The sequence below is a fragment of the Scophthalmus maximus genome, chromosome 5, assembly GCF_022379125.1.
Source record: "Scophthalmus maximus strain ysfricsl-2021 chromosome 5, ASM2237912v1, whole genome shotgun sequence".
In the NCBI taxonomy this organism is placed as follows: Eukaryota; Metazoa; Chordata; class Actinopteri; order Pleuronectiformes; family Scophthalmidae; genus Scophthalmus; species Scophthalmus maximus.
In genome coordinates this window covers 509688-533746 of record NC_061519.1, presented here as the reverse complement: position 1 = coordinate 533746, position 24059 = coordinate 509688, and the positions used below count along the sequence as shown (strand labels likewise).

The 24059-nt window shown below is 42.7% G+C and overlaps 1 protein-coding gene and 1 long non-coding RNA gene across 6 annotated transcripts in view; one reads left to right on the top strand and one right to left on the bottom strand.

Annotated features, from left to right (window-relative positions):
- The first annotated feature begins 7353 nt into the window (after window positions 1–7353).
- The window catches only part of arhgef1a (Rho guanine nucleotide exchange factor (GEF) 1a), a 68544-nt gene continuing 51838 nt past the window's right edge, over window positions 7354–24059 (top strand). The window contains exons 1-3 of one of the 5 annotated variants that reach the window (XM_035633293.2): window positions 7354–7752; window positions 22116–22278; window positions 22417–22484. In XM_035633293.2, the coding sequence (XP_035489186.1) occupies window positions 7690–7752; window positions 22116–22278; window positions 22417–22484 (294 nt within the window). In that variant the 5' untranslated portion in view covers window positions 7354–7689. The remainder of the gene's footprint in view (window positions 7753–22115; window positions 22279–22416; window positions 22485–24059) is intronic. The other 4 variants (XM_035633291.2, XM_035633295.2, XM_035633290.2 and 1 more) reach the window with 4 other exon arrangements.
- Window positions 8945–11406, bottom strand: LOC118310385. Its single transcript, XR_004793774.2, has 2 exons — window positions 10979–11406; window positions 8945–10665 (listed from the first exon to the last, which is right to left on the bottom strand). It is a non-coding gene; the product is annotated as an uncharacterized LOC118310385 (long non-coding RNA).

Genomic DNA, 24059 nt, shown 5'->3' with positions numbered 1-24059 from the left:
CAGTCTCACAACAACAGGGTTAATAACTTTTTTGACTGGAAATGGACCAATGAACCGGGGTGCCAACTTACAGCTCTCCACGCGAAGGGGAAGATCCCGGGTAGCCAACCATACTCTCTGACCCTCCGAGTATGTTGGAGCCTTGGACCTCCGGCGATCTGCAGACCTCTTGTACAGTGATAACTTATGAAGCAGGACTTGACGCGCCCTGGTCCATGTCTGCCGACAACGGCGAACTAATGCTTGGGCGGAAGGAACCTCCTGCTCCAGGGCCGCGAAGAGGGGGGGTTGGTAGCCGTACGCACACTGGAAGGGAGTGAGGCCGGTGGAGGAGCAGGGCAGAGTGTTATGGGCGTACTCCACCCAAATCAGCTGTTTGCACCAACTGGCAGGATTCCTGGAAGAAAGCAAAGACCCACCTCCAACTCCTGGTTGAGCCGCTCAGTCTGATCATTAGATTGCGGGTGGTAACCAGAAGACAAACTCACAGTGGCTCCGAGAAGACTGCAGAATGCCCTCCAGAAACTGGAGATGAATTGGGGTCCCCTATCAGACACCACATCTCTAGGGAGTCCTTGCAATCTAGAAACATGCTGGAGCATTATCTCCGCCAACTCCTTGATGGAAGGTAGGTGGGGTAGGGGAACAAAATGAACCATCTTGGAAAATCTGTCAACAACAGTTAGGATAGTAGTGTTCCCCCCCGAAGAAGGCAAACCTGTGACGAAATCCTGTGATATATCTGACCAGGGTTGAGAGGGCACAGGGAGAGGATGAAGTAATCCTGCCAGTGGCTGATGAGACGGTTTGTTTTGAGCACACACAGGGGAGGCCGCCACGTACTCCTTCACCGAATCTCCAACTCCAGGCCACCAGAAACGCTGCTGAACCACAAATATGGTTCTCTTAACCCCCAGATGACAGGACAGAGAGCTTGAATGGGCCCAATGGATGACCTGTGAGCTAAGCTCAGGAGGGACAAACAGGTGGTTCGGCGGACAACCGACCGGGACAGGTAAGTCAACAGTTGCTTGTCTCACCCTCTCGTCAACCTCCCACGAGACAGCGCCAACAACACTGGGATACTAAGAGGATGGTCTCTTCAGACTTAGGAACGGAGTCAGAGTCAAACAGTCGGGACAACGCATCGGGTTTAACATTCTTGGAACCAGGACGATATGACAGGGTGAAGTTAAATGGATTGAAATACAGGGCCCACCTGGCTTGACGAGAGTTTAACCGTTTGGCCGATCGTAGATATTCCAGATTCTTATGGTCTGTCCAAACCATGAATGGGTGCTCCGCCCCCTCCAACCAGTGTCTCCACTCCTCCAAGGCCATCTTGGCTGCCAACAGCTCCCGATTGCCCACATCGTAGTTTCTCTCCGCAGGGGACAATTTACGGGAGAGAAAAGCACTAGGATGTTGCTTACCATCCGTGGGAAGGCGTTGCGAGAGGACCGCACCCAAACCGATATTGGAGGCATCCACCTCCACCACGAACTGTCGACCGGGGTCAGGTAAAACCAGCACTGGGGCCGTCACAAACCGCTCCTTGAGAGCCCGGAAGGCTGAGTCCACCCAAGGATTCCACATGAACCTAGTCTTGGAAGAAGTGAGTTCATGCAATGGAGCAGCAACAGAACAGAAGTTTCTGACAAACTTTCTGTAAAAATTTTCAAACCCCAGAAAACATTGGAGCTCCTTGCGATTGGTGGGAACAGGCCAGTCCTTGACCGCTCTGACCTTCTCCGGATCCATGCTCATCTCTCCCTCGGCCACCATATATCCCAGAAAGGACACCCTGGGCACATCAAACTCGCATTTCTCTGCTTCGACAAACAGTTCGTGATTAAGTAGCCTCTGTAGAACAACACGTACATGTTGGATATGCTCATTCAGGTTATGGGAGAAGATCAAAATATCATCATGGTACACAAACACAAATACATTCAATAAATCCTAGAGTACATCATTGACAAATGCCTGGAACACAGTAGGAGCGTTAGTTAGTCCAAAAGGCATAACCAAGTACTCATAATGTCTACTAGGAGTGTTAAATGCAGTCTTCCATTCATTCCCTAATCCTCACCAAATGATATGCATTTCTTAAGTCAAGCTTGGTGAAGATGGTAGCACCCTGCAACAGTTCGAAAGCAGAGGAAATCAATGGGAAGGGGTACCTGTTCTTCACCGCGATTTCATTGAGCCCACGATAATCGAAGCACGGCCGTAAAGACTTGTCCTTCCTCCTCACGAAGAAAAACCTGGCACAAGCCGGTGCGGAAGACGGTCTGATGATCGCGGCCTCCAGAGCCGAATCAATGTACACCTTCATGGATTGGGTCTCAGGAAGAGAGAGAGAGTACAGCCGCCCCTTAGGAGGTGAAGAGCCAGGCAACAAATCAATGGCACAGTCATTTGGTCTGTGAGGAGGTAGAGCCGTAGCCCTAGCTTTGTTAAACACCTCCTTAATATCCATGTAGCAGGAGGGAATAGCAGAGAGATCGGGAAAATCTCTCTCCTCAGAAACCACTGTGACCTGCGCAAGAGTCGACGCAGGACTAATATTCCCCGAACTCCCTCCACATCTGGACCAAAAACAAGTCCTGGAACAGTTCTCTCCCCACCCCTTAACAGCCCCCAAAGTTCAGTCAATGTGATGGTTGTGTTTGAGGAGTCACGGAGATCTGAGGATAATCTGGTGTTGTGAGGACTCCACCAGAAAAAAATCAATCATCTCAGTGTGTAGATCAGGAAAAAACAGGGTCACCGGAGTGGTCTGATGAGTTACCTGCCAAAGCATCCGCCCATCCAGTGCTTTGGCCCCCTAACGGTGCAGGCAGAGGAACAAAGTTCAGTCCCAACCCTCTGGCAAGGGAAAAATCCATGAAGCTATCATCCGCCCCGGAATCCAACATAACCTCCTGAACCCTGGAAATCCCTGTGGAGGACAGGGTCACAGTGAACATGGGACGAGAGGGAACGTTTGTAACGACAGCAAGGCACTCCTTTACTGGTAAGCCTCCCCTTCTTTTGGACACTGCCTGACGAAGTGGCCCAGCTGAGCGCAGTACATGCATGCTCCCTCCTGGAATCTCCTCCGTCTCTCAGGGGTTAGCCGAGTTCTCCCCAGTTGCATAGGCTCCTCCCCCGTGGCAGGGGGACGCAAGTGACGCAACAGCCGGCCGAGCTGTGGCGAGGAGCGTTCCTTACCCGAGACGACCCCTCTATAGCATAGTCCGCCACTCGTCGTCTGCCCTGACGAAGGCTCACCAGGGCTCAGGCCGCTTCTCAGCCCGGGGTGACATGTTGGAAGATCTGGGTGAAGGCTTGGGTGAAACGAGCAAATGAGTCACAAAGAGGAGAATTTCTTCCTCACTCCGCCATTGCCCACGCCTCTGCTCGACTGGTCAGATGTGAAATCAGGTAGGCAATCCTAGCCCGATCAGTGGGATAATAGGCTGCCTGAAGCTCAAAATGTAGTCCACACTGAGTCAAAAAGGCTCGGCAGTCACCAGACTCACCGGAGAAACGTTCAGGCCAAGATAGATGAGGTAGTGCCACGGAACTGACAGATGACTGGACCGGAGAAACCAGCAGGACCACCCCCGACCGTGGAACCAGCAGACGAAACCGGGTCAGTGAAGCTCTGAGAAACGGGTGACGCAGCTGGAGACTGGAAAGCTTGAAACTGTGTCTTCAGGTGAGACACTTGTTCACAAACGACCTTCTGTAATCCCAGCTGCCGCTCCGCCATGCTTCTCATCTCTTGTTGCATGGTGGACAAAACCTCCTCGGACTGGTGAAGCTTCTGTCCTTGAGCTCGAAGAGCATGCTGTTCTTTACTTGAGTCGGAAGGGGTCAATGATAGTGGCAAGATTGTTCTGTCACGTGCACCAGAGGATGGACCCACAAATTGCATGACTCAGGTAAGAACAACACAACGGTTTTATTGTAAACAAGTACAAGCTTACAAACGACAGTGTCCGAAATCGACTGGCAAACGGGAAATCCAAAAGACAGGCAATAATCAGAATCCAGGGGGGAAATCATAACTCGGGAAATCAGGACACAGGGAAAAATGTAATAAAAAAAGACAATCTCGCACTGGGGTAAGGGGAAGACAGAGCTTAAATACACTGGGCAGGAATGACAATGAGCCACAGGTGCAACATATTAAGGCGGGGGCAGGTAATCACCTACGCCTAAAGGTAGGAACAGGATTCAGGATGCATGGAATCCTACTGTTTATAGGGTTGTGAAGGTCCAGGGAAGCACACATGCAGTGAAGCCAGTGGAGGGTGGCCCTACTAAAGGGGTCCACAGAGCCAACCTCAGGCCTTGTTTTAGGCCAGTTCCGGCACCCAGGAAAAGGAAGTGTAGTAGTCCCAGTGTTATAGCCGTCCCCTCTACAGAAGTTGCTCCAGATCATCCAGATTCAGATCCTGAGTATGTAGTGTTAGAAGAAACCTCATACCAAAGGCCAAGATGAAAGGAGAGATGGAGTTCCTGGTCAGAGCGGTGAGGTCTCAGAGCATGTGGACTTAGAGCAGCCGGTTGTGACTGCGTCACAACCCATTATCTTGTTCTTCTTCCAGAACCTGATTGAAAGTGTTGTGCATTGGTTTGGGCTAATTTGGTTATCAGCAATAATTTATAGTTATCAAAGATAATTATGAATTATTAAAATCAATAGAGCTTATTAATCAATGTTAATAGCAACGGGGCACCACCCGGAAGCCGGGACCAATAACCAAATCGTCAATTCAGTCTCAAGAATTAAAGGTGTTTACTCAAAATGTTCATATCTGGTAGATATGAGCATTTATGGAGTGAACTGAAGGTGTGAATTCGAGCACTGACTCTGTCAATCAGCCAATATCACAATGTACATGCAAATAACACAAAACAACTTCAACAACTTTAAAGTATAACAGCATTTATTAACTTTAGCAAAATCAATGTACAATCAATACTACTTTTTATAGTAGCTAAGCTACCAATCATATATCACATGGTCTTCATATGAAAAGACAACAACAAGCAAGTGTGTGTGTGTATGCATGCGTGCGAGTGTGTGCACAGGCGTGTGCCCGTGAAAAGGGGAGGAGGAGCAAAATGGCGGACGTGACCGGGGACGTCACGTAGCGCCAGAGAAAGGTGGGGCCTGAGACCTCAAGTCAAAGGGCAGCTACCTTTAAATATGTGACTAACAAAGGAGAGATCAGAGACGAAGTTAACTGCGGGCCAGAATCTCTCCACCACCCAAGGGTGTGTGTAAATGTTTGTTAGTAAGCAAGCAAAGGGGAAAGCGAGCAAAGCAGCAGTAAAACTCATGCAATGATGACTGAGCTCCAGCACCTGGTCTGTGTGACACAGGGGCGCAGCGGCTCAGCTGGTGAGCCGGCGCGTCTCTGGTCTTTAAACAGACGACAGGTGCTGAGTCAGACACGATGGCAGAGCAACACACAATAGTCCGACGTGGTCAGACACAAATCACAGTCAAGCAACACTGATAATAACGCGGTTATTATAGCAGCAATAAACGGGACACGGCTGTCCGGTACAAACTTCACAACAATACACAGTAAGTTAACTTACTGAAACACATAAATAGTCTACGTTCTGCCCAGAGCTAAAGCCTCTTACTGTACTCCTTCGCGGGGGAACAAGCGTGTGTGGTCCGTCCTCGGATGCGGCGATGCGCGAGGCGCTTCCTAGCGACTGCCGGCGGTGCGCGGCCCTCCGGGTTCGGGTCGACTCGGTTAAAAGACTGTGGGTTCAGGTCTTTCCTTCTGCAGGGATCAATCGACAGTGTGTTCCGCCTCGGCGGCTCTTGTCTGGGTACCGGTGCTGTGTGCGTTTCCAAACGCGCCCAAGGAAGAGAGAAAAAAAAGGACAGATTCCGGTTCGTCCGGCGAAGTCGGGATCCTGGTGCCTGGTTCAGCTGCGTGCACGGTCACTTCTTCTGATTTCTCGAGTGATCGTCGTGGTGGACGAAGTCTAAGTAAGCAGGAGACCCCTCGCGGTGCCGTGCGGGTCTCTGCCAATGAGGGATGTGAGTTGGGCTGTGTCCACATCACGCCCCCAGGTGGGAGATGCGGGATCGCCGCAGGTCCAGGGGTCTTGGCTTCCTTTCTTTGTTTTTTGTCTTCAGCAGACCACGTGGCATTCCGGGTTCTCATATTCCCAGTCGGCAGTCGTCAATCTTTTCTTGACCACAAGTCATTCTCTTGTTCGCTGAGAAACACATACTCAGTACTGTACAGCCCTGTGTGGTCGGAGGTGTACACATAGCTGTAACACAGCTTGTTTGAACCTTGTTGCAGGTTCAATCCCTGCCGGTTCACCTAACTAAATTCCTGATAAGAGGATTTTGGAAAATGCTTCACACAACACTGAAGACTTGTAAGTCACAGGTTTTAGATGGACCTGCGCACATTTCAACATTTATAGTAACCTAGAACAAGAGGTAGCATAGCCCTAGGAAGTGGATTTACAGACAGGTAAAATGAGTCACCAGATACCCCTAGTGGCCGGAGCTGAAGCTCCTAAAAGGTTATTTGACACAGACCTGCTGGCTGTGATCGTTCTCTTGTTTCCCTCTCTAAAGAGTAGGAGAATAACCTAAGCAACTATGAAAAATGTGTGCCTGCAATGAGGAATTGCAGAGAGTGGTTGACCGGTCCATCCACCCGGTCAGGAAGCCAGGCCTCCCTCTCTCTGACCTGTTGGGCGAAATGTTCCTCCTGCACCACCTCAGAACCCAGCTACTGAACGCAGTGCACCAAGGCATGGTTCACACAGCTGCAGAACAGTTTCAAATCTGTTTGCAGACTTTCCTCAGTGTCATACCATCGATAAGTAGGCGTACATGTCGATGGCATCTTAGATCCCAAAGCACACACCCACTTATGTCAATTTATGCTTTTGAACAGTTTATGTTTGTAGTTATACCTTTTCTTTTTTGTTCATCAGTTTAGAACTGAGATTAATGATGGATGTTTGTCTAATTTAAGTACTATTGATTGTGAATTAATACTGCTAACATTTAATTAACTTTATTATATATTTAAAAGAGAAGTTGTCTGTGATATATTATGCGTATTGTGTTATAATAACTGCTCCTACCAAAGCAAAACACAGTTATTTCAGAACATTTTGTGGAACCTGGATTATAGAATTATATTAATCAATGCCACTAATATGAATGACTGAATTCAAAGGACCAGGTCACTTACCAAATACAGGAAGTTCAGATGCTTGTGTTGCAGTTTGAGATTTTGTACTGTCAAACAGAAACATAGGCAATGAATGTTTAGATTAACTGACAAAATGATACAAGCCTTTTGTAAATAGTTTCATATTGGTATGTAGCAAAGTGCAAATGATAGTCCATAGCAAGACTTCACAGCCAGCAGAACACTGTGCGTGCGTGCGTGCGTGTGTGAGGGGGTGGTGATGATTCAGAAGTCCGATCTCTCACAGGAACAGTCTCTTCACAAGACGCAGAAGCACATTGCAGTTGGCCAGTGAGGAAAGATTTTTCTCTTTTTTTTCTATTTCTGAGAAAAAGAAAAAGAGAAAAGAATCTGAGGGATCCACAGAGAAGCATGTAAACACTAATATTGGATATTTTGGACTTGCTGTTTGCTGGAATCTGTCTCAAATTTAAGAGCTGTCACAATGTCAAGAGTTGCGAATTTGTCGAAACTGCGGCAAGAGAGGATGAGGGAGATCAGCCTGAGGGTGAGTTGGAATCATCAAAGACATGTTAACAAACATGTATTAGTATTGTAGAACTGTTACAGCTAAGTCGTACTATGTTAACTTTTTCATTTCCTGTCTGTTTTTGTCACTTCCCCCTCTTTGTGTATCATTGTGTCCTTCCCTGTTCCTGCACAGGGCCTGCTCTCAATGACAGGAGCACAGGCCTCTCAGATCAAAGGCCCTGATTTAGCTGCACTGGTTCCAATCAGCTCTTATTAGAATATAAAGGATAATGCTGTATTTGTAAATGTAGGTGGTGTGTGTTTGCTGGTACACTGTGTGCTTTCACACTGGATATTTGAGAATAGCAACTGTTGCCATAGAAATATCAGTGGGTGTATGTGTGTGTGATATTACAGATTTTTTGAGAATATTGTGGTCTTCAAAAAATGTTTCTAAATAAATATAAAAAAGCACTCATGTGAACACCAGTTGATTACATAATCTGCTGGGTTTATGTGAGCCATCAGCTACACACCATGTCCATCCTCCCTCTCCTCTGACAGAATCAGAAATGACAGATTTGTGGTGAGAAAGGGGAAAATAAAAGAATGGCAGTACAATATTAAATTACTGGACATGCTGAGAAATGTTTCCTCTGATTTCCAGCAGAATCATTAGGGAATGACAAAGAAGACAACTGATGAGTTGTTTAACGGTGACATTATGCCCATATTCAGGTTCATACTTTTCATTTGTGAGACCACTTGAAAAGGTTAACATGCTCTAATGTTCAGAAAAGGCATCAGTGTTCTCAAACTGCCCATTCCTGCAGCTCCTCTTTTTACTCTCTGTTTAAAACGCCTGGATTTCTTTAGCTTATGATAGAAAAAATGTGTCAGTCCAACAACATAGTTAAAGTCAGAATCCACAGAATGGGAAACCTTGAGAATGCACAAATAATAAAACTAAAACAGAACCTTTTCCATTCAGTTGGATGAAAATGGATGGAAGCTGATGCAATGTGCAATCTTCCCTATAACAACTAGCTGCTGGATAAAGGGAGCTGCCTCTGATGGGAAAAAATAACGGCGTCAGTAGCCATTTGAAGGTGCCCTACTGCAGTGTTTTACTGACTGATACATTGCATTCATTTAGCAGATGCTTTGGTCCAAAGCGACTTACAATAAGTGCATTCAACCATGAAGATATTACCCAAGAAGTGCAAGAATCAAGACAAAAACATTTATCAAACAGGCAAAAACAGCTTCAAGTGCCTCATCTTAGATTCGGAGAAGTTACAAGAAGAAATGATTCAAGGAGTAAGGAGCAGTCTGAACAGTTGAGTTTTCAGGCTGTCACAGAAGCATTTAAGGGTTTTTCTGCTGACCTGATGTCAATGGGGAGCTTGTACCACCATTGAGGAACCAGGACAGAAAACAGATGTGATTTAGTTGAGCGGTGGCTGCCCACCCTTTGCAGTGCTTCCTGCGTCCCCTCCTGTGAAGAACAGATGTATCCTCCTGATGTTGTGGAGGTTTAATCTGGAGGAGCAGGTCGTCACTGAAATGTTGGCAGGGAAGGACAGCTGGTCTTCCAGTGTCCCACCTAGGTTTCTTGCAGTTTGAGCTGGAGATTAAGAATTCCTTTAGGTCCAATTCTGTGTCTAGTCTCAGGTGCAAGACAGAAGATCACAGCAAGGTAGTACAATTTTTTTTGATAGTCAACATCCAGAGTGATATTTTATACCATTGCATCAAGGCAAGTCAAAAACAGTAGGTTGTGGGCCGGGTTAATCAAGTGCTGTGTGACAATGAGGTGGATACAACTCAGCAAATCCTGGACAGGCTTAAATCACAATACAATGTGGTCCAATCTGCCAGTAAACCATTTGACCAATCCATTCAATACCTCTGACAATGTGATGTCTCTATCTGCAAGGGGGCCTCTGGTAATTTATATACACATGTAAATTAAAAATTCTGAATGTGTATGTGACGGAGCAGCTGTTGAGAAGACTAATATACAGTGTATAAATAGTTGTAAGTCCGGCAACACCACCTGAGGAATTGCACCCCAGGAAATATGTACTATTGAATATGCTATTGTCAGTAACTTAAAATTTACTTAAGCACACAGGCTTGTTCAATTGAAGGACAGACGACAGATGATATAAAGCAAATCAATCACTTATATTTTGATTGATAATCAAAAGAAAACAAGGTGCGCGAAAGATGTTAAAATCTTTTCATTAAAATATTAATTGTGCAACTGGTAACTAAAAAACAAACTGCAGGAGGGCTGAGGCTAGTAAGTGGGGTGGCAGGCTATGCTAGGATGTGCCCAGGGGTGCTACCACATAATCACCAGAAGTGCAGCCACAGCCACCTACACACAGAAACCAAGGTGAATCAAACGTGTGTCAGTGCCCATCATCACAGCAAACAATAAAGGGGACAAGCAATATAACAGTATGAAAATTTAACATCATGGTAGTTAAAATTATCACAGCTATCAGTATTATCACGGTATTTTTTTAAATATGAAAATGTTCAAAATACATAAACCTTTCAAAAGACAAGCTCATCGTTCTCTTTTCTTGAAAAATATCCATCTTGTGCAGAGATGTGTTAAATTGTTCTTTACAAAATAACCACGCTCCCAAGACTGATCCCTTCGTTCTTCCAAAGAGCCATTCAATAGCGATTGTTTTCCTGCAGGTTCTGCGGACATACAGTAGATAGCCACCTTCTATCAACTGTCCCTCAGCATCGACACGCCTGCATCTGGTAGAGCTGGACAATATTTACCGTGGTAATCAACCACGGTTTTAATGATAATTAAAATTTGAAACGGTAGAACTAACCGTTGAGAATTTCACCATGGTTTACCATGAAATCGGTAACCGTTTAATCCCTAAAAAGTGAACTAAAAAATGACATTCAGCTCCTCCTAAAATAAAAAGAAACAAAATACAAAGTTAAACAAAATAAGCATACCAGTTGTTTACATAAAATGAACAGTGAGGCATACAGTATAACAACATTTAAAGCCAGGAAAAAACAGTAGCAGGTAGGGACCTACAAAAGAAATAATATATTGATATAGTCCCCCTGCATACACAATTTAATTCAGTTGTCTGGGCCCCACTTAACAGTTTGTAGGGAAAGGTTGCAAAACAGGAAGCATCTAAGAGCTAAGAAATGGTGCAATTTAGCCATCAAATAAAATATAACTTCCTGATAGCAAACGTCTATCTACATACCTCCTGGAAAAATGTAGCAGCAAGAGGGAACAGCACTGGTGGCACCAAAAGAGAGAACAACTACCAGCATGTGCCTTTTATAGTGGGGCCTGATTAGGAGAGTGGCGAAGAGGAGTCAAGCCTGAGGCTGCATTCACTGATACTGGGGCTGCGTTCACCAAAACTACTACACACCTACTACACGTAGATCAGGAGTTTTACACAAGTATCTGTTAATTCATGTAAACCAGTTTGTCTCAGCACAGAGCTTGAGGTAATGAGGAAATAGAAATAGAGCTGAAACCATGTTTTTCTCCACTTCCTTCCCTCCATAATTTAAATAACAGATGGGTTTCAGAGATATTCAATCTGGACAATGAGACAAAGTTTATGGCTATGCACTGATATTATTGAATGTAATGGAATGCCGGGAGAAAGTGGCTGTGCTAAAAGGGACTACAACAGTTCCCCTTGCTAATGAAAGAGTAAGACATTGTATCCCTGACTTAGGAAAAGCAGCCTTAGAGCTCTGATTGTAGCTGCTTGCAAACCTGTTGAGGGTTTTTTTAATGGTAAAGTGAACAAAATATTTTCACTCATTCATTGTCGTCCATTAATGCAATGACCTACGCTGCACAGACCTGCATGTATTCTTTAAAACTGAAAATTTTAAGTCATATACTGAAAGACAATGACATTGATTGAACATATCTAAATCCTGTTTTTGAAATATTCATATATATATATATTATAAAAGAGTAAATTGTGCAAAAATGAAAGTAGGTATGTTACTGTTATGTCACCTACAAGTGAAATGCCTTCAAGTGTTTTGTTTGATTGCTTGGAACTGACACATTGTCATGGTTCTGCCCCCATAAACTCTTCAAGTCTTTTTGATTTTCTTAATGGACGGTTATCATGTTTTAATTATCTCTTGTGGATTTTGATTTGATTATTTCCTTTATTAAAATTCCTTGTGTATCTGTTATGTTTGATTCTAGATCCCTCAAGGTTAGTTCCTGTTTTATTTTGAAGTTAGAGTCCTGGTGTCTGCACTTCCCTTTCCTCTGTCTGTTCACCTTACTTTTCTCAGGTCCTTGTGATTGTCCACACGTTTCTAATGTGTCTCACCTGTATTTTCCATTACCTGTGTCTATTTAGTATCTGAGCTTCCCTTTGTCTTTGTCAGTTCATCTGTGATTTTAGCCCCAATCTGTTTACCCAGCTTGTTATTTGCCAACCTGGGATGTTTCCGGCCTGTGTTGTTCCTGTTCCTTCCCTTTGGTTCGTTTTTTTATTTTGTTCCTGTTATTCCATTGTTGTGCATTGACATTGGTGATAGTACCATTTGTCTAAGCAATATAGTTGATCAGTTATGGCTATCAAAATAATAAAATATTAACATTAAAATATTAATATCAAAAAAATAACTTTGATTAATATCAAAGTTCCTTCGGGCACCACCCTTCAAAGGATGGGAAATGATAGTCAATCAACTGATTCAGTCTCATTTACATTATACTAACTATCAATTTGGAATTCTGATTGATAATTAAATTAATAATTACCACCAGAATCACCACCTTGGTAGTTAGCAGAGGTTAAAGGATTTGGAGTTCTTCCGATCAGAGGTTGGCAATACGCACACTTATGCAATATTAAATAGACCAGCCTGCATATTTAATAACATTTATTTAAAAGACAAGTTGAAACAACAATATCTAATCTAACAAACAAAATATATACAAGTCTGAGAATGTGTGTGTGTGTGTGTGTGTCTGTGTGAGTACACAGGCTAGGTGGCCGTAAAGGTCAAAGGTCTAAGAAGTACTACAAACATGATGGCGGTTAACAAGGAAACTACAAAATGGCGGCATCAGAAGTGTTGGCCCGGCCACATGCTGTGCTTCTTTGATAAGGCCATTTGTTGCAGGACAAAGAGTGTAAGGTTAAAAGAAGGTTAGTCACAGGGCGCTAACATCAAAGTAACCTATTATTAAATATAACAACAACATTAAGTGTGCAAACATTGACTCAAATCAATACAGTAGGGTTAGGGTTAGACATTCCTATGCTTAACCGTGTTGTGTTATGCTATGCTGTATGCCCAAGTTACGTTACCAGGTCCATGGAAAAAAGGATGAATAGTCTTTTTGGGATGCTGTTTGTGTGTCCAGAAGGATGCAGCAGTCGTGCAGTGTGGTTTCAGTGTCCTTTTATGTCCTTCACAGAGTTAGAGGTCCAACACTAACTCTGCTTGGTGTCTCCTGAGCTTCGGTCATTTGGCATGACCACGTGTCTACTACTGATGTAAAACCAGACTTTCCAGCCTTTGTTGGTCCTTTGGCAGGCTCTCGCGTCGATGCCTGTGGAAGTTGTAGCAGTCTAACCCTAACCCTGCATGGAGGTCAGGGTCCTCAAAGAGCAGTGGTTTCTCCCAGGGAGAAGAGTGAAGAGAGACTTTACCCCTCAAGGAGGCATGAAGAGAAAGAGAAAGATGTTGTCTCCTTGAAGTTAGAGGCAGGAAGAGAGTGAGAGATGGGTGTGCTTGAGTTTTATGGGCCTGATGACCCCTGCGGTCTGGGCCCTGATCTTCAAAACAAAGAGCCAAATGGTCAAGTCCTCCATTTTGTGAAGCACTACACCATTGATCCCTTTGCCTGAGTTGGAGTTTTTGTATTACCTGAGTTTTGATAGTTTTTTTTCCTTAAAAGATTGTAAGTCAGGTTTTTTTGGTAACTGTTTATTGAATTAGTTGTTTTGTACACCACACTCTGCATTGGGGCCCAGTTCCTGCATACCATTAACATACATGGTTGTTACAGTTACATTTTTATATAATTACACATTGTGTTCATGAGTCATGGACATTTTTTTGTTGACGCCATATCTAATATGTAACAGTTTTGGAAAAGGCTGGATGCAATTGAATTGAAGCAGGGTTTGAATCAAAGACCCTCTGGTTAGTGGATGACCTAACCACTAATCTCCTGAGCCACAGTTGCCCAGGTGGGAGTAGCAAAAGCGAGTAGCCTATAGCAGGGCCGGAGTGGGTAATCGGGAGATTTGGGCGGATTCCAGGTGGGCGGCTTCACTTTCAAATCACTTTTGGGCCGGTCGAAAAAAACAACAACTGACAATTGTCCCGTTAGTTCACTTCTCTCAAAGTTCACAGCGCAGCCTCTGCCTGACAGTGCAGCAGCCTCTGCATGACAACCCTTCCCCCCTCCTCCCAGATAGAGTTGGTTGGGTCCATATAGCTTCTCACTCAGGTACAGACAGCTCCACCGTCTCAACGGTAGAAAGAGGCCGGGGCGCTGAAGAGGCCAGGTTCAAGAGAAAAAGGGTCATTGGAGGAGGGGGCTGCCAAATGTGCCCAACTCACAGAAATGTTTTGGAGACGACAGACTCAAGTGGCAGCTGGTAAAGAGAGATATAAGCCTAATGATTAGCAGTGTAATTATTTGTCTTACAGTTTAGGCTTAAATATTAGCCTATTTGTATTTCCCATAGTGAATCACAGAGTTTGCTAATATTATAAAAAAAATATTGATTAAAAAAAACAACAACCTCAAGCTTGATCTGTGTACACAGTAAAATGACCTCTTCATGATTGTTCTTGGCCAGTCCCCTGCTGAAAGTGAGGAAGAGGAGTCCGAGGCCATGACTGCAGAAGGGACAGGTAGAGAGGATAACAGAGCAAACAACATCAATGAAAGTTATTTCCTGTAAGATTAGATGACACACACATAGAGCAGGAGAGGTGATAGATTCTATATAATATCCCGATATTCAGAATGGTTTCAACATTAGACTATAAATTTAGAGTTACGCTAGACATAATTAATTGTGCCGCATAAATGGATTACAATAAAATGATTGAATAGAATAATAGGTTCAAGTTGTTTAATCAAGAGTTCCTATCTGCGGTCATGACATCACAGTATCTATGCCCTTCTGCGTTTTTAATGCCATGCAATACAGGGGATGCTGAGAGAGGAGATGAATAGACAGTATCCAGTGATACAACAGCAGCCCAGCAGAAGATCCCATAGGGACACACAGATGCTAGTATAGACGAGGAGACCGATCATTTTGATTATTTTGCTCATCCTCAACCACAGGATTAAGACACGTTTTCCATTACCATCCTCAGCAACCCACAAAACACCCCCTGCTAGCTAAAGGTTTTCACAGCAAGCATGGCACCAACCGCAAGTGGCTGACATAAAGTGAAAAAACACAATCACTGTATTGTTGTGTGTGTTTGGCATTTGCACCTGGCAGGAATGCTTTCAGTTCAAATTGATACAACCCAAGAGGTCACACCAAAGGACCAGTCTGCTATCATTGTCAAATATGTCACAAATGTCATTCATGAGCGGTTGGTCGCTGTGGTGGACTGTGAAAAATCCACTGGCAAGTATTTCATAGAGCTGCTGAAACACACATTAGACAAACAGCATTGACATTGGCAGGTGTGGGCAACTCCACTGATGTTGCAACAAATATGCAGGGACAGTACAAAGGGTTCTCTGCATTTCTCTCTGCCATGAGACAATGTATGTTGTGATTTGGCGCTATACAAATAAAATTGAATTGAATTGAATTGAATAAATTTTTTAGAACATATTATAAATAAAAACTACACGGTAGTAAGAGCTGAACTGTTGCTTCATGTATTCAATTTCCACCACATCATAAAGTGGGCCAGTCTTGGGCCTGAAACTCCTGGGCTGAAAAGTGGCCCCAGTCCGGACCTGGCCTATAGTGAAAACAATGTACATCCCATGTTGCTGCTCTGCTAGGCAATTATGCTGCTGTTTCTGACAAGTCGTGTAAACAGAGAGATCAGTGACAGACAGAAAGAGAAAATCAAAGTGTGGCAGAATATTCCAACAGATTTGAGACTGAGAAAGTTGATATTTGAAAATTATGGAAGCAATTTGTGAGTTGCTCTTACTGTTACCTGCACTGAACAGCAGGGAACACAACAACTTCTAATAACAAGTAATATTCCATAATATGCAACAAGTTCTATTTACTGAAGACATGCATTTAACCAAAACAACTCAATGCAGTTCAGTGCATAATAAAAGACAGAAAGGTATGATGTTAAATTTGTATGTCAACAGAAGTTAAACGCCATCCATAGTTAGGCTACTTTTACATGTGTATTCATGTGATCATCACGAGAGATTCCTCTTTTCTGAGTACAAGCCTTCAGCTGAAGAGAAAGAAAAACAGCACAAAGAGATGTTTCATGCAGGACAATGACGGCCTGACTTTATTGTGAGGAGATCTAATCACCTACTGCTTTTGCAATTAGGCTTCTGAAACATGCAGGTGGCATTCAGTTGATGCAGGTGGTGTGTTTAAATGCCATGTCAGATTCCTTGTCATGAATTGTCCTTATCCCCCAAGCAGTAGGGGAGAGAGAAAACACAGAGTTAGTGACATGTTATGTAAATACATGGGAGCAGAGAGAGAGAGATGCATGATGGGTGTTCCTCCAGCAGTCTACACCTATAGCAGCATTAGCTCTAAATATAAGCTTTATTAAAGAGGAAGGTTTTAAGTCTAACCTTAGATGTAGAGAGGGTGTCTGCCTCCCTGGTTCCAGAGGAGAGGAGCCTGGTGACTGAAGGCTCGGCCTCCCATTCTACTCTTACACAGTCTGCGAACCACAAGTAGTCCTGAGTTTACAGAGACAAGTGATCTATTGGGATAATATGGAACTATGAGCTCTGTAAGATATGATGGAGCCTGATTATTAATGACTTTGTAGGTGAGGAGCAGAATTTTAAATTGTATTCTGAATTTCACAGGATGCCAATGCAGAGATGCTCACACTGGAGAAATATGATCTCTTTTTCTATTTCCTGTCAGAATTCGTTGTGCAGCACTTTGGATTAAATGGATGCTTTTCACAGACTTATTGGGAAACATCCAAATAGTAATGAATTACAGTAGTCCAGTCCAGAAGTGACAAATGCATGGACTAGTTTTTCAGCATCCTTTTAAGATAGGATGTTTCTTATGGTCTTGATATTGCGCAGGTGAAAAAAAGGCCTAGAGACTTGTGTGAGTCAAAGGACATGTCCCGGTCCAAAAAAACTCCAAGATTCCTCACAGTAGAGCTGGACTCCAAGGTTATGCAATCTAAGGTAATAATGTGCTCAGATAATGTTTCTCTGAGGTGTTTTTGGCTGAATTTAGAAGTAAAAAATTATAAGTCATCCAGGCCTTTATGTCTTGTCCTGAAATTTGTCTACCTAATCTGTTTTATCTGGCTTTATAAATAAATACAGCTGGGTGTCATCTGCATAACAATGGAAATGTATGTATTCTCGGTTGAGGTGGTGGTGAATGTGGCTTTCATTGCGTGTGTATGCTGAATAATATAATAAGGTAGCTTTGGTGATAGGAACATGACTCCAGACCGAGGTTGTTAGACTCAGGTGCTTTTTCAACTGCAGCATATGGAGGAATGAGCTGAAGAAATCAGGCTCACACAGGAGGAGAGAGAGAGACTCTGGGTCTCTGCTGCAATATTTTAGTGTCGGGGGGCTGGTATGTTGGGTCAGACGAAGTGAGAAGCCTCAGAAAAAAACTGTTATCTGTTCCAAAGTCTCAGCTAAGATCCAAAAGGTTACTGTGCTTTGGAGCCCCAAGACTTTGGGATGCCCATCCCAAGGAAATCAGGAATGCTGAATCAATGCCCCAGTTGAAATCACTGCTCAAAACATACACATATAATTCCCATGACTTTTATGCTCTTATCCTTGGTTCATTGATTTTGTAGTTTTTCCATATTAAGCCTTGTTAATGACAAATTTATTTCATTCCTTTTTACTGCTTGTTGTTTTATGTACAGCACTTTGTAACTCTGTTTTAAAAATGCTGTACAAATAAATTAAGTTAGGGTAAAATAATTATTGCTACGATTACCATAATAATAACAATTATTATCAATATATCTGTCTGTGACTATGCTAAACATCCCTCCAGTGAATGTCACCTCTGCTCCAGTTAGTAGACTCAACTAGAACCTAGAACCTAAGAATAGAACAATAAAATGTGGATTATTTAATATTAGGTCACTCCCATCTAAATCTTTGTTAGTGAATGATCTGATAACTGATAAGCACGTTGATTTATTCTGTATGACTGAAACCTGGCTACAGCCAGAAGAATATGTTAGTTTAAATGAATCAACACCTCCCTCTTATAATAATACTCATATTCCTCGGACCACAGGACGAGGAGGAGGAGTAGCAGCAATCTACAAAGCAGACTTATTGCTTAACGCTCGACTTAACCATAGTTTTAACTCATTTGAAAGCCTAACTCTTAGCCTCCTTCACCCTAGCTGGAATTGTCAAAAAACAGTTATTGTAGTCGTTGTTTATCGACCACCAGGCCCTTACTCTGAATTTTTATCTGAATTTTCAGACTTTTTATCTGAGTTGGTGCTTAGCACAGATAAAGTTATTATAGTGGGTGACTTCAACATTCATGTGGATGTTGCCAACGACAGTCTTAGTTCTGCCTTTAATTCGCTCATAGACTCAATTGGTTTTACTCAACATGTAAACAAACCCACTCACTGTTGTAATCACACCCTCGACCTCGTTCTGACCTATGGCATAGACATTGACAATCTAATAGTATTTCCTCAAAACCCTCTGTCCGATCACTACTTAGTTACATTTGAATTCTCCATTATTAACTTTACTGAATTTGGAGAAAAGTTCTATTACAGTAGGTGTCTATCAGAAAACTCTGTTAGTAAATTCAAAGAAACAGTTCCATCGTTATTTACTCTACTGCCATGTGTCCATACAGTGCAGGATCGTTATCAAAACTTTACTCCCATACAAATTGATGATGTTGTTGATAGTGCAGCAGCCTCACTACGTTCCACACTTGACACTGTTGCCCCTCTGAAAAAGAAGACAGTCAAACAGAGGAGGATAGCTCCATGGTTTAATGCACAGACACGCGCTTTAAAACAGACGTCACGTAGGTTAGAAAGGAAGTGGCGTTCCAATAGTCTAGATGATTCTCACCTAGACTGGAAAAATAGTTTAATTACATATAAGAAAGCCCTCCGAAATGCCAGAACCAATTATTTTTCTTCACTAATATAGGAAAATAAAAACAACCCCAGGTTCCTCTTCAGCACTGTAGCCAGGCTGACAGAGAGTAAAAGCTCTACTGAACAGTCTATTCCTCCAACTCTAAGTAGCAATGATTTCATGAGTTTCTTTACCAATAAGATTATTACCATCAGAGAAAAAATTTACCAGCTTCTTCCCACTAATGGCACAGACACACTGTCCAGTACTGTAGGTTCTGAACCAATAGTATCGCCTAATTTTATTTAGAATGCTTCTCCCCTATAGATCTGGCTGAGCTGACTTCACTTGTCACTTCATCCAAGTCATCAACCTGTCTTTTAGATCCTATTCCATCAAGGCTATTTAAGGATGTATTACCTTTAATTAATAATTCCATATTAGATCAGATCAATTTATCTATATTGACAGGCTATGTACCAAAGGCCTTTAAGGTGGCTGTAGTTAAACCTCTGCTCAAAAAACCGACTCTGGACCCAGATATCTTAGCTAACTATAGACCCATATCAAACCTCCCCTTTATCTCTAAAATCCTTGAAAAAACTGTTGCTAACCAGTAATGTGACTATTTACACAGGAATAGTCTGCTTGGAGACTTTCAGTCAGGTTTTAGAAAACATCATAGTACAGAAACAGCACTACTGAAGGTTACCAACGACCTTCTCATGGCCTCAGACAGTGGATATGTTTCTATTCTCGTCCTTTTAGATCTTAGTGCTGCATTTGATACCATCGATCACAAAATTCTGTTACAGAGACTAGAACACATTGGGATTAAAGGAACAGCACTAGAATGGTTTAAGTCCTACTTATCTGATAGATTTCAGTTTGTTAACGTTAATAACAAATCTTCCATTCATACAAAAGTGAGACATGGAGTACCACAAGGTTCTGTACTGGGACCGATACTTTTCACTCTATATATGCTTCCTTTAGGCAATATTATAAGAAAACGCCACATCAATTTCCATTGCTACGCTGATGATACCCAGCTGTATTTATCTATAAAGCCAGATGAAACTAATCAGGTAGACAAACTTCTGGATTGTCTTAAAGACATAAAGGCCTGGATGACTTATAATTTTTTACTTCTAAATTCAGAAAAAACTGAGGTCATTATACTCCGCCCTCAACACCTCAGAGAAACATTATCTGATCATATAGTTACTTTTGATGGCATTACCTTGGCCTCCAGCTCTACTGTGAGAAACCTTGGAGTTACCTTTGACCAGGACATGTCCTTTGACTCACACCTAAAACAAGTCTCTAGGACAGCTTTCTTTCACCTGCGCAATATCAAGAACATTAGAAACATCCTCTCTCAAAAGGATGCTGAAAAACTAGTCCATGCTTTTGTTACTTCTAGACTGGACTACTGTAATTCATTACTGCTAGGATGCCCCAATAAGTCTGTGAAAAGCCTCCAGCTAATCCAAAATGCCGCAGCTCGAGTTCTGACAGGAACTAGAAAAAGAGATCATATTTCTCCAGTGTTAGAATCTCTGCATTGGCTTCCTGTAAAATTCAGAATAGAATTCAAAATACTGCTCCTAACCTACAAAGCCCTTAATAATCAAGCTCCATCATATCTTACAGAGCTCCTAGTTTCATATTATCCCAATAGATCACTTCGCTCTGTAAATGCAGGATTACTTGTGGTTCCCAGAGTCTGTAAAAGTAGAATGGGAGGCAGAGCCTTCAGCCACCAGGCTCCTCTCCTCTGGAACCAGCTCCCAGTTTGTGTCAGGGATGCAGATACCCTGTCTACATTTAAAGTTAAACTTAAAACCTTCGTTTTTGATAAAGCTTATAGTTAGAACTGCTCAGGTGTTTAATAAACCATTTCTTTATTATGCTGTTATTGGCCTAGACTGCTGGGGGAACTTATATCATGAGCATCTTTCTCCCTCTCCCGTTCTCTCCTTCTCCCTCTTTCTCTCCCTTTATATCTCTCTCCTTCTCCCACCTTTTTCAATCTCTCTCTCTCTCTCTCTCTCTCTCTCTCTCTGCCCCCATGTATCTACATTACATGTCACTAACTCTGTTTTCTCTCTCCCCTAGTAGATCTGACCCCAGAGCTGCAGGATCCAAACCCGTCATTATTATTATTACTATCATTATTATTAATAACATCATTGTATTTATAAGTATCAGTTTTCACTAATTATAAGTATCAGTCTGGTAGAAATTAAAGCAACTGTTATACTACCCCCCCATCCCCCGATATGTTTACAGTACATGTCACTAACCCTGTTTGTGTTTTCTATCTCTCCTAGTGTATCTCTGACCCCAGAGCTGCAGGACCCAAACCCATCATTATTATTGCTATTATTCATATTAATATTAATTTCATCACTAATAATAACAACAACATAATTGTATTTTTTAATTATAAGTATCAGTCTGGTAGAGATTACAGCGGCGGTTGTACAACTGTCCTCTCTCTCTCTTCTCTCCTACTGTCTCGCCTCCCACCCTCTTTCTGCCCACCTCTCCTCTCTTCCTCCTCTCTCTCCTCACCCCAACCGGTCGAGACAGATGACCGCCCACAACTGAGTCTGCTTCTGTCAGAGATTTCTTCCTGTTAAAAGGGAGTTTTTTCTCTCCACCGTCGCCAAGTGCTTTGCTCATTGTGGGATTTGTTGGGTTTTCCCTGTAATATTGTAATATTGACCTCACTATGTAAAGTGCCTTGAGACAATGTATGTTGTGATATGGCGCTATACAAATAAAATTGAATTGAATTGAATTGAACTGATCATGATCATATAACCGTGGTTGTTGCTGGAATTTGCTCTTACTAGGTAGTTTGATACTTCCACATTGGAGCAGTGGTTCCATTACCATGACAGTCTGCTTCTTTTTTTAGTCCTGTCAGTCTTTAGACACATGTAATATCCTGCCAGAGGTCAGTGGGCAAAAGCCATGCTGGTCTGATTTTTCTTTGTAAACTTTGTTGAGACATTCATGGATAAAAAACTAATAATTTTTACATTTTGTTTCTATTTCATTTCCAGAATAAAGAGAGAGAGCGAATGAGGGAGCAGGAGAAGGCAGCAAGGGAAAGGGAGGCACGTTACAGCAATGGCCACCTCTTCACGTCATTGACAGTGTCAGGAACTACACTCTGCACAGCATGCAACAAGAGTATTACTGCTAAGGAAGCACTCAGCTGCCCAAGTAAGTAACAGACACTGCAGTTCTACATATACAGTACAGTGAGAGGTGGGTCCTCTGGTTTCTCAGGTCATCATCTTCAATTATCAAAATTATACATTTCTGCAATGCTGAAAGCGAATGTCTTGTCTTTTTATCCAGCATGCAACGTCACTATTCACAACCGCTGTCGAGATGCTTTGCCAAACTGCACCAAAATGAAACAGAGGGTAAGACAATCAACACAAGTCTAATTATTGACAGATCTTCTTTCTTCTGTCTTCATTTCCACTCTTTCGAGAGTCTGGATCTATTTTTTTGATCTAAACAGTGAATTACACTTATACTTCAATGTCATGTGGAACTTAAAGGTTCTGACAGTATTTAACACTCATGACATATTCCTCTTTAGACTCCTTTGCACTTTTTATTTTGGGCTGACTGAGAGGAATTCCTAATTGCTTAGGAGGTTTCCTAAATCCTGAATGACCCAGAACTATTTCATCAGCATCCATGACAAGGGCTGTTCGGAATCTCTAAATGCATAGGAAAGGTGCTTCAATGATTCCTTTCCTATCCCCCTTTAGCATAGGGTACACTCGACCTTCCTATGCAAAAGGAAGGGTGAAATAGACGCTCCACAATTCATTGCAGCAGCAATATTTAATATGAATATGACCCTGAAGGGACGCACCTCATCATGTAAGTTACCACTGCATATGAAGCATTTAATAATTCCCCAGGACCTGGTTAACAAACTGAGCCCACTGAGCCCAGTCTGTACGTGTGGGAAGGAACACCACCATTACCATCCTGCTGAGCCCACTGCTCCCGCTTCACTCTGATGACCCACGACTGTAGTGCAAAGTTCCAAACAAATCTCATCATCAAGTATGTGGATGACACAACAGTGGTGGGTCTCATCCAGGACAATGAGGAGCTGGCGTACAGAGAGGTGGTAAAATATCTGGTGGACTGGTTTAACCACAACAATTTGCACCTGAATGTCAACAAAACGAAGAAGATAATTGGCGATTTCAGGAGAAAGCAGCCCACCCACATTCCTTTCCACATAGACGGTGCTGCTCTGTCCAGAGCACAACGTTCCTGGCCCACACCCGTCACCTGTCCAAAGCCACCAGAATCATACAAGACCCCACACTTCTCCCCTCAGGAAGGAGGTACCGTTCCATACGCAGCAGAACATCAAGGTTCTGGAAAAGCTTCTTCCCCACTGCAATAAGACTTTTAAATGTGCAGTATCCCCCCCCCCCCCCCCTTAGTTTTGAATGCCAATAAAGAAATGTATCTATCGAAAATCTAAAATATCTAATTTACATTTGATGTCATACGGTGGTAATACACACTGAAAAAAGCTGGATAGGGTTGCTGCTTTTTTGTAGACCATCTTCGAAAATTTGTAGTTTCACCACGGCAGATGCACGTCAATAATCTGCCTTTGCATAATGAAGTAGTTTAGTGTAAGTGGAGTCGGATTCTCTGAGCACCGCCTTTGGCTTTTCCTTAGTCCTATGAATCCTCCTTTCCACCTTTCCTTGACCTAATGATGTTTTCCACTAAGGTCAAGGAATAGTAGATAGGAAAAGACAATCTGAATCCACCCAGTATACTATTTCATAGTATGCATAGTATGCCTCTTTTTAGTCCAGCTGTTGTTATTTTTTAAGGCTCCTTGGCCTGATGGGTTGGAAAATGAAGTTTAGGATGCTCACTTAGAAATAATAACAGAACTTATGCTGGAAATGATTACTGCTCAATTCAGAATTTGTCCCGAAACAATCTAT